Below are 14085 nucleotides of genomic sequence, written 5' to 3' on the forward strand. Positions count from 1 at the left end.
AAAAATTATCAGCAAGATTCTATCAAATTGGATCCAACAACACATCTCAAAAATCATCTACCATGACAAAGTAGGCTTTATCCCTGGGATGCAGGGCCAGCTCAACATCTGTAAGACCATACATGTAATTAAATACATCAACAGATGTAAAAGCAAGAACTACACAATTATATCATTAGATACATAAAAGTTTTTGATAAAAATCCAGCATTCATGCTTGATAAAAACCCTCGAACACCTAGGCATAGAAGGAACATACCTCAAAATAGTAAGTGCAATCTATGATAAACCCACAGTCAGCATGTTGCTAAATGGACAGAAACTGGAAGCATTTTCCCTGAAAACTGGAATAAGACAAGGCTGCCCACTCTCACTCCTCCTGTTCAACATTGGGTTGTACATCCTAGCCAGAGAAATTAGACAAGAGAAAAAAATCAGGAGTATCCAAATAGGAAAAGAGGGAAGTTAAGTTATCCCTCTTTGCTGACAATACAATCCTATACCTCAAAAATCCAGAATAATCTGTCCAAAACCTCTTTGCACTGATAAGGGACTTTGGCAAAGTCTTGGGGTACAAAATAAATGTACAAAAGATACTTGCACTCTTATACACCAACAACAAACAGGCAGATAACCAAATAAAAAGCTCAATAGCCACAAACAAAAAGAAATACCTTGGCATCTTCCTAACCAGAAAAGTCAAAGACCTTTATAACAAAAACTATAAAACATTGCTCAAAGAGTTCCAAGAAAACACAAACAAATGGAAAAATATTCCATGCTCATGGATTGGAAGAATCAACATTGTTAAGATGTCCATCCTACCGAAAGCAATCTACAGATTCAATGCAATACCCATTAAATTACCAATATCATTCTTCTCAGACCTAGAAAAGTCAATACAGAAATACATATGGAAACATAAACAACCACGAATAACCAAAACAGTCCTCAGTAAAATAAACAAAAACAGGAAGTATCACACTTTCAGACTTTAAGATTTACTATAAGCCTACAATAATTAAAAGAGCCTGGTATTGGTATAAGAACAGGCATATGGACTAATGCAACAGGATGGAGATTCCAGAAGCAAAACTTCAATTCCTCAACCAACTCATCTTTGACACAGACTCCAACAACAATCACTGGGGAGAGGAGAACCTATTCAGTAAATGGTGCTGGGAAAACTGGCTGATCACATGCAGAAGACTGAAACAGGACCATTACCTATCACCATACACAAAAATAAACTCTAAATGGATCAAAGACCTAAATGTAAAACCGCAAACTATAAGACTCTTACAGGAGACACCATGTGGAAATCAGAATTGGCAACCAATTCCTGATCAAAACCCCAGATGACTATGTCATAAGAGATAAGATAGACAAGTGGTACCTCATCAAACTAAAAAGCTTTTGAACAAAAAAGCAAAAGAAACCATCAAGAGAATGGGGAGACAGCACCACAGAATGGGAGAAAATATTTGCCAATTGTGTATCTGACAAAGGCCTAACATCTAGGATCTACAAGGAACTCAAATGCACTGAAAGGAAAAAAACAAACAGCCCCATTAAAAAGTGGGCAAAGGACATGAATAGACACTTCTCAAAAAAAGATATACAGGTGGCCAACAGACACATAAAAAAGTGCTCAGCCTCACTAATCGTAAAAGAAATGCAAATCAAACCACATTGAGATACAACCTAACCCCAGTAAGAATGACCATCATTAATAAAACAAAACAAAAACAACCGATGCTGGCAAGGCTGCAGAGAAAAGGGAATGTTTCTACACTGCTGGTGCGAATGCACTAGTTCAACCTCTATGAAAAACAGTGTGGCAATTTCTAAAAGAACTAGACATTGACCTTCCATATGACCCAGCAATCCCCCTACTGGGAATATACCCACAGGAACTCAAATCATTCTACAAAAAAGATACCTGCATACGCATGTTTTTTGCAGCACTATTCACAATAGCAAAAACATGGAACCAATTGTATTGTCCATTTAACCTGGACTGAATAAAAAAAGTATGATACATATGCATGATTGAATATTACATAGCCATAAAGAAGGACAAACATATGAACTTCTCAGCAACTTGGATGAATGTAGAGTCTATAATACTTATCTATAACAGAAATAAAGAACAGAATACCACATTTTCTCACTCATAAGCAGACCCTAAACATTTATGATAATACTATAAAAAAGGGATTGGCAGTAGCAGGATACTGCCAGGGGAAGGGGCAGGGGACACAATGTCAGTAAGTGTACCTGATCTCAAACCAGGCAAAGTGGGGATCAAAGATAGACCCAAACTTTACCTGGATGATGACCACTTGTATACCTAATCCTGAAATTGTCCTCATATCTTTTTTTTTTCTTTTTTGTGAGTTGAAGTCTTACTCTGTCACCCAGACTGGAGTGCAGTGGCCCCTCCGGGCCATCGCAGCCTCGACCTGCTGGGCGCTGGTGATCTTTCCGCCTCAGCCTTCCAAGTAACTGGAATTACAGGCGCGCACTACCACGCCCGGCTCATTTTTTGATTTATTGTAGAGATGAGGTCTCACCAAGTTGCCCAGGTGGGTCTCGAACCCGTGGACTCAGGCAATCCACTCACCTCAGCCTCCCTAGGTGCGGGATTACAGGCTGAGCCATCGAGCCTGGCTTGTCCTCATATCTTTAAAATTTAAAAAAAATATTAATTTTATCATTTTGCTATTTTTACTCCATCAAATATCTATTTTAAATTTTTTTCATTTATAAAATGTCGATAAGTATTTTATAAATACCTATTGAACAAAAAGTAAAGAAAAGAAAAGAAGTAAAAGTAACAATGAAAATGAAAATTGAGATGCCTCTGGTTTTTTGGTTGTTTTTAAAGCCAGATACATTTATTTGGCTGATCATATAGGTAATACCCTTGAGCTTTTCATGTGAAGGTAAAAAAACATCTCTATGATATCCCAGTATATAGTTCAGACAATACACCTGAAGTTTTAATTTTTTTAATTTTTTCATTTTTTTCAGCACAGCTACAAGTTTCTCTAGGGAATGAGCTATAAAGCAAAGATTTGGGGTTCCGGTAAGATGGTGACAGCACAGGTGGAACTGAGACTCTCCAAAAGTGAGTTCCCATAAAGACTCTTGCTTTCCTCCCCCAAGCCCCTCCACCCACCACCAGCAGCACTGGGCCGAGGCCTGGAGATCCTCGGTCCCACGCATGGCCTGGCCGGTCTCAAACCCACGGGCTCAGGCAATCCACTCGCCTTGGCCTCCCAAAGTGCTGGGATTATAGGCTGAGCCATCGAGCCCGACCCATGAACAGTTTTTTAAACCACCAAATTGAATTCTTGCTTTTTTTTTTTTTTTTGAGTTGGACTCTCACTCTTTGTTGCCCAGGCTGGAGTGCAGTGGCATGCTCATGGCCATTGCAGCCTCGACCTGCTGGACTCCGGTGATCCTTCTGCCTCAGCCTTCCAAGTAGCAGGAACTACAGGTGCAAGCCACCATGCCTGGCTAGTTTTTGTGATTTATTGTAGAGACGAGGTCTCACCAAGTTGCCCCGGCGGGTCTTGAACTCCCGGGCTCAGGCAATCCTCTCACCTCAGCCTCCCAAAATGCTGGGATTAGAGGCTGAGCCACTGTATTCTTGCTTGTATTGAAGTAATAGCCATTGGTTGAAAAAGCTGAACAGTTTTACGTGGATTTTTTATGAAAAATGGCAATGGCTTTCCACAGTTCTCCTCACCCCCGATCCCTGGTCTTTGGAATCAACCACTTGTAGAGAGAAGCATTTGAGGCTGCAGTGGGCTATGATCGCATCTGTAACAGCCACTGTGCTCCAACGCATTTTGCTATTTCTTATTTATTTTTATCATACTTATTTCTTTTTCTTTTTAGAGATGGGGGCTTGCTCTGTCACCCAGGCTGGAGTACAGTGGTGTGATTGTAGCTCACTTTAGCCTCAAATCCTGGGCTCACATGCTTATTTCAAAATCGTTCTAAATAAAATGCTCATATTGATATTTCTTGATTTTTTTCAAATGTAGTAGACATTATCTATTGGGCTCCTGTCATGGAGGAAGATTTAGCTCTTCAAACCACTCCCTTTCTCTTCTCATATTCTCACAATAGACTTCTATTAAACACATTTGTTGTAGATCAATATTCAGAGTCTATATTAGTTATTATAACATTATTCACGTTATACAGAATGATTACTGCGATTACACTTTTTTCTTATGATGTATCCCCCTGAAGTTAATTGCCTTTTAAAATTTTATTAGTTTTCTATACTCTGATTAGTGGCAAACACTTAAAGAAGAAAAATCTCTTAAACTTCTCTTTTAAGTCTCTTAGGGAAGTCTCTCTTTTGTCTTTCCGACAGCCTTCCTGGGAACTGTGTCCGCCTGCTGCCATCTGAACTGTGCTTTTTAGGCCTGCTGTACAGCTGTCACCCTATGATGTCCCCACACTGTCACCCTGGGAATTCCCTTTGCTTCTTTCTCAGGCTGGATTTCTGCATTCTGAATCTCCTATCTTCTTCTTCTTTCTTGTTTTACTTCCTTGTTTTGCTGTAAAACCTCCTTCAGTGGCTTCCAGTGAAATAATGCATAGGAAGTGAATAATTTGAGAGCTTGCAGGTCAAAAATGTCATTTTTCTGTCTCATGGTTGGTTAATGGTTTAGCTGGGTATAGATTTCTAGGTTGGAGACCACCCTGTCCTAGAATTTTCAGTGTGTTACTACTCAGGCTCCTGTCTCTGGTGAAGAACTACCTCCTTCCAATTTCCAGTCCTTCATATGTGACCTATTTTTCCTCTCGGGAGGTTCTCTCTGTCCCATGCGCCCTGAAGTTGTATAATACTACTGTGCCTGGAAGAAAATTATTTTTCATTCATTGTCCTGGGCTCTCTCAATTTAGAATCCAGACCCTTAGTACTAGATGTTTACATATTATTTCTTTAATGTGCTTTAAAAAATTAATTTGGAGTCTTTTTTTTTTTTAAGAGATGGGATCTTGCTGTATTGCCCAGTGCAGTATAGAGTGCAGTGGTCATTCACAGGTGTGATCACAGCTCACTGCAGCCTCAAGCTCCTGGGCTGACGCAATCTTCACACCTTAGCCTCTTGAGTAGCTGGGACTACAGGCATGTGCCATCACACCTGGCTTTTTTTTTTTTTTGGAGTTGGAGTTGGAGTTGGAGTCTCACTCTGTTACTCAGGCTGGCATGCATTGGCACACTCACTGCCATCGCAGCCTCGACCTGCTGGGCTCTGGCGATCCTTCCGCCTCAGCCTTCCAAGTAGCTGGAACTACAGGCATGTGCTATCACATCTGGCTACTTTTTTTATTTATTGTAGAGACGAGGTCTCACCATGTTGCCCAGGCTGGTCTCAAACCCCTGGGCTCAAGCAATCCTCTGGCCTCAGCCTCCAAAGTGCTAGGATTATAGACTTGAGTCACTGTACCCAGACTGCACCTGGCTTTTTAATAAGCTTGTCCTTTTGTTTTTTTTCCCCCATTATTTCTGGAAATCCTACTATTCAAATGTTGGATTTATCCTCACAAGTTCTTGTTCTTTCCTATTTTTCATCTCATCATTCAATGACTCTTTAGTGCCTACTATGTACCAGTCATTGTTTTAGGTGCTATGGAGAAAGGAACAAAACTAGAAAAAATCCCTGCACTCATAGAGTTCACACTACATATTAGAAGGTGATAAATGCTATGGAGACAAACAAAATTTGAGACAGAGGCTAGGGGTTCTATTTTAAATAGGGTGGTCAGGGAAGATCATACTGAGAAAGTAGCTTTTGAATGAAGACCAGATGAGAGAACAGGCCATGCTATCTGGGAAAACTTGAGAGACAGAAAGAACAGCAGGCTCAACCATAAGCCCGCAGGTGCGGCAGGTGACAGGAGCAGAGGCCTAGAGGGAGCCAGGTACGTCCAGGAGAGCAGTGTATACAGCGAGGAGGGACGAAGGAGGGCAGAGGACGATGAGGCCTGAGTGGAGAGGTGGTGATGGTGAACTTTACATTGCCAATGATATGGAAAACCCTGAAGCTGGAGCAGGGGACACGTCATCTGATTGACCTTTGATAGGACTGCCATAGCTCCTTTGACAAGCACGCTGCAGGGTAGAAGCAGAACGCTTAATGAGTACTGCAGTAATAGAGACAGTGGAGCTGGCTTGTACCAGGATGACTTTTTTTGAGTTGGAGTCTCTGTTGCCCAGGCTGGAGTATAGAGGCATGCTCATGGCCACCGCAGCCTGAACTTGCCCGGCTCAGGCGACCCTTCTGCCTCAGTCATCCAAGTAGCTGGAACTTCAGGTATGTGCCACCACACCTGGCTAATTTTTTAGTTTATTGTAGAGATGAGGTCTCACCAAGTTGCCCAGGGTGGTCTCGAAACATTGAGCTCAGGCAATCCTCTCGCCTCCGCCTCCCAAAGTACTGGGATTACAGGCTGAGCTGCGGTGCCCGGCATGATAAAGCCTTCATGATCTTTATGTTGGGGAGATACCTGGACTGCTGCTCCCATTACTGGTACATGAAGGCTTTTCTTCCTTAAGTCAGTCAATTTCCTAGAGCAGCTTCCTATGGTCTCTTGTTGGAAGAAGTCTGACTCTATCCATCTCCCACTATTTTCAACATGGTCTCTTCTCAGCTGAGCCAGGTATGTTACAATCCAGAGTCTCTCTGGTTCAGCCTTTCCAGAGGGAAACTCTCCCCATTGCTACCTGGATGGGAAAAGGGATTTAGAGTCTAACTTCTCCTAAACTACCTTGTAACCAGCCCGTCCCAGACTCATCAGCACCCGTACCCTCAGCAGTACCAGTGGTTCCAATTACTGAGCCTTTTTGGTGCATGTTAGCATTTACCAGCTTCTTTCCTGTCTTCTCCCTGACTTAGCCTTCTCTGTTCTACTAAAACCGTTTCCACTTATCTATGCTCCCCATCTTCCCAAATGTCATTGACATCTACAGTCTGCTATTGCTCCTTCTCTAGGTCCCTTTGTCCATGAGAGTGTATGCCCTGCTCATTCCTTGACGGTCCTTTTAGTGGGGTTTTGGGGAGAGGAGGTAACTGTGTGGTGCATACCCATATTATTCAATCTGCCACATCTCCCCTAAGTTCCCTCGACAGTGTTTGAATTCCGTGCGCACTGCCTCCCTTCAGATAGGGAGCTTGGGATGAGGGCGGGATGGGACAGCGGCTAACAAATCAATCGAAAATACACACGCTTCCTACAAAAAAATCACACTCCATTTGACTTTTTCAGGGTAGGGTAAGGGCCATTTTTCCATTGTGTGATTTTGGCCAAATGCTCTTTTCTTTTTTTAGAAAGCAGGATTTATTGAGAGGACAGAAAAGCTCCCACAGTGGAAGGGGACTTGAAGGGGTTGCTTTAAATGCCCTTTTCAAAAGTAGGCAAGTCTGTCATCCTTACTACCTGTTTTCTATATTCTGGCTGAGAGCGCTGGTGGGCTGGGTGAGGTCCTCAGAAGGTCATAGGATGGAAAAATCATCAGATTTTTCTGACCCAGTGCTAGGCAGGAGCAGTAGAGATGACTACATTCAATGTCCTCATTTTATAAAGAGGCAACTGATGGCCTGAGAGCCTTTGCTGATTTGGATTAACTTCGGGCCCTTGAGACATACTTCCCTCAAAGGATTGCCAAAAATGTTGAGTTTTTTGCAGTCATGGGCCTTCGGATGTAATGTTCCCCACGGCCCAAAGCAGCAGATCCTTGCTCTACCTTGGTTGTTTTGGTGTCTGTCCAGCTTGCCACAGCCCCTAGAGAAGGGCATGGCAAGGGTTCAAGTGCTCCTGTGCATTCCTGAGAGCTAATATAAGGTGTTTCTCCTTATCTCCTATGCACTCCCAGCAAGTAGCTTCAAAGGATACTTAACTTCTCTGCAGACTATGTTCAATAAACTGAGAGAGATATTCCTGAGCACATTCCTGAGAGTCCCCTTATCTCTTCTGCACTCCCAGTAGGTAGCATCAGGGGATCCTTGACTTCCCTGCAGACTATGCCCAACAAATTGAAAGACGTACATCCCCATTTATTCCTTTTGTAGTAGTCATAGGTTCGAATAATATAGTATCAATGTAATTGTAAGTCTTGTGATTCGTATAACCCTTGTATCAGTGTAGTAATAAGTTTTGTGATTTGCATAAATTTTGACTAATGTATGATGTCTTGGGCCTTGTAAACTCCCTTTACTCTATGGCAAGTCTGATCAACACTTCTGCTGGGCCTTACTGATAAAAGCTGTGAGACACCTCTGGTACCTGGCACCAGGAAGTCTGGACTGTAAAATGTCACTGTCCTAAAATGTGACTGTACCTTAAGTTTTATACAATGCTCTGCTGGTCACGTGCCTAATCTATAGGTACCAACAAATCTGGACTTAAAAAAAAGTGAACTGGTAAAACTTGAAGGGTGAGCAGAATCATTTATTTTTCTTTTGAGTCGGAGTCTCACTCTTTTACCAGGCTGGAGCCCAGTGGCATGTTCATGGCCACCACCGCAGGCTCAACCTGCTAGGCTCAAGCAATCCTCAGCCTTCCAAGTAGCTAGAACTACAGGCGTCCGCCACCACACCTGGCTAGTTTTTTTATTTATTGTAGAGAGGAAGTCTTGCCAAGTTGCCCAGGTTGGTCTCAAACCACTGGGTTCAGGCAATCCACTAGCCTCAGCCTCCAAGAGTGCTGGGATGACAGGCATGAGTCACTGCGCCCAGCAAGCAGAACCATTTTAAGGAGGCCACAAGTCCACTCTGCTCCCTGGATTCGAATTCAGACACAAAACTCTTTTCTACCAGTTCCCTGGTTGGATTTATTGGTATCAAGAGGGAGCAGCCAAGTGTTACTGGGACCGTAACCGTTTCAGAGGTCATCTCTGATCCTATTCCAACTGTACCCAGCTGGAATTTTTGTGGCACTCGTTAATATTTAAAATCGTAGGCCGGGCACAGTAGCTCATGCCTATAATCCCAGTACTTTGAGAGGCCGAGGTTGAGACGACTGCCTGAGTCCAGAGGTTCGAGACCAGCCTGGGCAAAAGTTGGCAAGATCTCGTCTCTACAATAAAAAAAAAAATTAGCGCACGCCTGTAGTCTCAGCTACTTGGAAGGCTGAGGTGGAAAGATCGCCTGAGCCCCGCAGGTCGAGGCTGCGGTGGCCGGGAGCGTGCCACTGACCCCCAGCCTGGGCGACGGAGTGAGACTCCAACTCAAAAAATAAAATAAAATCATGCCATTATTTTCTTAGCGGCCTGCCTTCTCCCGGTGGAACGGAAGCCCTCTGGGGGATGGAGGTCGTCCCTGTGTCTTCACCGTTTAATCCTCGTGGGGAGCCGAGATTCGAAGCGAAGCAGTCTGGCTCCAGCAGACGGACACCCGCAGGCAAGCCGCAGCAACTGCAGACAAAGTTCCCGGCACGCGAGCCAGCCGGAAACTCTCCGCCCGCCGCGCAACGCCCCCTGACCTTTGCCTCCGGAAGCGCTCACGGCTCTCCGGCGCCAGTGCGCACGCGCGTCCGCCGGAGTCGCTCTGGGCCCCGCGCGGCGCGGGGCAGTGAGGGGCGCTTCCGCCTCCCGGGCCGGAGGGCGCCTGCGCCGGCGGGGCTCCCGTCGGGACGCACATTCCCGTCGCTCCCCCCCTCGGCCGCGCGTGCCCGGTGGGCGTGGGAGGAGGCGGGGCGGGGCGGGTGTCGCGGGGGGGCCGGAGCGAACCGGGAGCGTCGTCCGGAGTGGAGTGAAGGCGGCAAAATGGCGGACCGCTTCTCCCGCTTCAACGAGGACCGGGACTTTCAGGTAAACACGGGCGTCGCCGAGGGCCCGGGAGGGCGCCGGCCGGGCAGAGGCGCCCGCGGCCCCGGCTCGCAGCCCGGTCTCCTTCCAAGCTCCTTCAGCCGGCCAGTCGGCTTGCTCCTCGCGCGCCTCTCGAGGGGCCTCCGCGCTGGAGGCGAGGCCGCGTCTCCTCTCCGCCCGCTTTCTCTCGCCGCCGCGTTTCGGAGCCCCGATCTGCGCGTCGGGTGCGGGGCAGGCTCCTGGGGGAACCGAGGCCGGGCAGGGCGGACTGGGGGCAAACGGGGCCCCGGGGCCGCGCTCGCTCGGATCCGCCGGGGGTCCTCCTCGCCTCTTTCTTCCTCGGGAGGAGTCATCCCCGTTCATTGTCTCGGTCTTCTTTTCTCCGCCTGGGGAGGGGTCGCCTGAGTCCTCTGACGCCTCCTTGGGCAGGCAAACACTAGGGCTTCCCGGGGCATCATGGTGGCTGCTCCCGGGCCGGGGCTGATGGGGCTTGGAGGCCGGTAAGTTAGAGGACCGTGGCCCGAGGCCGGCTTCACCTCCAGCCCCACCTCGAGAGATTTGCAAGAAGCGTCATGATAACGGGTCTGCCCGGCGAGCGGTCACTAGTGCCAAAAGCTTGGTTCCCCCCCCCCCCCACCCTTTCAAATGCTGGTATGCAAAAATGCCCTTGGGATGGCGAGTTTTGTTGAGGAAACAATAAGGCCAAATCAGAATAACTCGTCTCTGGCGGGTTGAAATGTCTCGCTGCTGAGCCTCGGCACCGCGGGAATCTCGGCGCCTCGGGAGAATTTAGGAGAGTGTGGCTATTTCTAGGTAAAACCCGTCCTCGGAGTCGCAGAGAAACCGCCGCAGTACTACCGCATATCTGGCCCCTGCGGTTGGTTGGGTCCAGGGACGAACCTCGGCACTCAAGTGTGTGTCCCGCTGCAGAGCTTCCTCCGAGCCGGGCCGGGGTGCCTGAGTGTGCTGCCCAGGGCGGCTCAAGGGGGTTGAGTTTCCCAAGACGACCCGGCTGGTCAGTCAGCAGGGCAGCCGTCTCCACCCCTCACTGTTAGCGCTGGGGAGAAGTTTTGCAGCCGGGAGGGATCGGGGCAGCTGAAGGGCTCGATCACGCGCCGGCTTGGGGCTATGGCGCAGAACCTCGAGGTGTCCAAGGGTATCCTGCAGCGCCCCGAAGCTGGAGGCAATCCATATTCTCCATTAGAGCCCTGAGAAAGATTACTGTTACGTTTTAGCAGGCATCATAAAACGTGAGTCGGCTACAAGGCAGTTGAGCTTTATGGGTCATGTTTAAAGAGACGTATTGATAACTAAAGCCCTCAGATGCTTTTCGAAAGAGAGAATTTCAAGGTGACCTAATACAATTGAAAATAGATGATACGGACCATTAAATTTTGAGGAAAAGTGACTGTCGGGCACAGAATTGTGGCAGGCTTCACAAGCAAACAGGATCTTCAGACGCTTGAATGAAGACTTTGCAAACTGTGGACCGCAGAGTGTGAAGGCTGTCACTTGCAAACCTTGGGAAGGCTAGCCTCCACACTCCAATACCGGCTTCTAAGTAAGATGACCCTCTTCTGAGGCTTTAGTTGGGTTAATTTAAAACCCGATTTTGGTTGCTGGGTAGTTCTTTTGAAGATACTAGGTATATTTTAACTTTGTATTCTGCTTTTTTTGTTGAAAGAAGCAACTCCTGCTGTATTGAGTCAGGCAGGAAAATGTTGGTTTTTAAAACTGAGATGTTTTAGCATTTTGGGTACGTAGAGTATTGAGAATGGAAAACTTTTAGACAGTTATAAGATGTTAAAACTTTTGTCAGTTATTTTGCTAACATTTTTAAAACTTATTCATTTAAAAATGCTTGAAGTGGTATTTTTTTTCTTGGTGTTTTAATAAAGGAAAAATACAGATTTACTTTCATGAGTGATGTCTTTTGATTTAAAGTTTTTGGAGAGAGAATATAATGTAATAGGATGTTTCTGTGAATAATGTATCTGAAACATTTTTCAACTTCAGGTTATTCAAAATTAAATATGACCTCCTTTTAAGGTTTAAGTGTTAAAAGGTGAGGCCACTGACTACATTTGCAAACAAATCCATAGTAGATTTACAGACACAGTGAATGGATCCTGTTGCTTTAAACAGATCTTACAGCATTGGAAATTTCACTGTTCATCTTCTCTGGTAAGTTCTGGATGACTATCATTTTCTTTGCCTTTCATTTGGCAGGATAATTTAAAATTGAGGAATTTCACTCTTTACCAGTTTACTACCAGTGCTAATTTTGGAGAGTTTGAATGTCTTTTGAACTTAGTAGAGAGTCAGAGAATTGGGCTCACTATTAGTATTTGTGAACACCTAAAGTTTGAAAGATATTTTGTATAATATAGTGAGAAATTACAGTTAACTGAGGCTTGTCACTTGAAGCACTTATGAATATAGAGAGTAATCATTATCAGGGACATACTTTTTTTAAATTTTGATAACTTTTTAAATTTTTTTTTGAGTTGGAGTCTCACTCTGTCACCCTGGTTGCAATGCAGTGGCATGATGATGGCCCACCGCAGCCTCAACCTCCTGGGCTCAGGCCATCCTTCCATCTCAGCCTCCCAAGTAGCTGGACTACAGGTGCACACCACCATGCCTGGCTAATTGTTAAATTTTTTTTTTTTTAAATCAGGTTATCACTGTTGCCCAGGCTGGAATGCAGTGGCACGCTTACAGCCACCACAGCCTCCACCTGCTGGGCTCAGGCGATCATTCTGCCTCAGCCTTCCAAGTAGCTGGACCTATAGGCATGCACTACTATGCCCAGTTAATTTTTGGATTTATTGTAGAGACAAGGTCTTGCCAAGTCGTCCAGGCTGGTCTTGAGCCAATAGGCTCAGGCAATCCTCTTACCTCCACCTGCCAAAATGCTAGGATTACAGGAGTGAGCCCTCGTGTCCAGCCCAATTTTTTAATTTTTGTAGAGGTGAAGTCTTGAAATATTGCCTACACTGGTCTCAAACTCTTGGGCTCAAGGGATCATCATCTTGCCTTGGCCTTCCAAAGTGCTAGGATTATAGACATGAGCCACCGTACCTGGCTGGTAACTTTATTATAATAAACAGGTACCATTCTACAGGCTTTATGCATATTATCTCATAATCGTCACAGTAACACTATGAGCTGGGTACTGTTATTACTCCCACTTTCAGATGAGGCAGCAGAGGCACAGATAATTAAATAACTTGGTCAAGTACACATCTATTAAATGACAGAGCTTGGATTCAACCTGGCTTTTGGACTCCTGAACTTGTGCTGATGACCATTATGTCTGTTACTACTGGCAATGATTTATTTTATATAGCTGTAATTGAATAACCAAATGTGGAGGATAAGCTTATAGGTCACAGAGAGAATAAGTGAGCTTTTAGAAAGGTGATATCACTTCAGTTTTGACTGTGTTCTGTTTTGTCCAGATCTGTTTCTTGTTGGTCTCCCGAGTGCTTCTAGGGAGGCTTCTGACTGTGATAAGTTGTACTGTGTCCTAGGGGATATATTGTTAACTGTTTTAGTGTAGACATTTTTTTGTCTAGCCTTTTATAGTATTTTTTTTATCTTTTTAAATCTTTGTAAACTAGGCCGATATACGTATTTCTAATGTTTTAAGAGTTTTAGAGGTGGGGAGCACATATCATCAACAAGGGTACCTGTACCATGAGTATTTATATACCCAACCCCGAATTGTACCCCACAATTAAAAAAATTTTTTTAAGTTTTAATCACTCCTTTAAGTGTCTGACCTCAATTTCTGAATGAGTCGTTACTTCTGCCAGCATTTACCAGAGTAAGAGGTATTTGTTCACAGATTAAAGTGGTAACGCACGCCTGTAGTTCCAGCTACTTGGAAGGCTGAGGTGAAATGCTCGCCTGAGCCCAGCAGGTTGACGCTGGGATGGCTGTGAGCGTGCCACTGCACTCCAGCCTGGGTGACAGAGTGAGACTCCAACTCAAAAAAACAAAAAAACATGATCTGACTTAAAATACTCAGCCCCTTGGAGGACAAGTTTATTAAAGTTTCATTTGTACAGCTGTAAGTTGCCATGAAAACACAGTGCTTGGTGTCTTATGGCTGCATGGCTGTCACTGGTGATGCAGCGGAATGCTAGTGAGGAGTTATTCCATATTTGGAGCTGCAGAGGATTGATGACCCTTGTATTAGGTGTCTAGTGAAAAGAACTAAAATAATAGATAAGCAAGTG

The 14085-nt window shown here is 45.2% G+C and overlaps 1 protein-coding gene across 1 annotated transcript in view; it reads left to right on the plus strand.

Annotated features, from left to right (window-relative positions):
• The first annotated feature begins 9592 nt into the window (after positions 1 to 9592).
• GPATCH8 (G-patch domain containing 8) overlaps positions 9593 to 14085 on the plus strand; it is a 100690-nt gene continuing 96197 nt past the window's right edge. Inside the window, 1 exon segment of the mRNA XM_021718493.1 lies at positions 9593 to 9841. Within this exon segment, the coding sequence (XP_021574168.1) occupies positions 9797 to 9841 (45 nt within the window). The 5' untranslated portion in view covers positions 9593 to 9796.

The sequence above is a fragment of the Carlito syrichta genome, unplaced genomic scaffold (assembly GCF_000164805.1).
Source record: "Carlito syrichta isolate Samal-C Ts95f unplaced genomic scaffold, Tarsius_syrichta-2.0.1 Scaffold312243, whole genome shotgun sequence".
In the NCBI taxonomy this organism is placed as follows: Eukaryota; Metazoa; Chordata; class Mammalia; order Primates; family Tarsiidae; genus Carlito; species Carlito syrichta.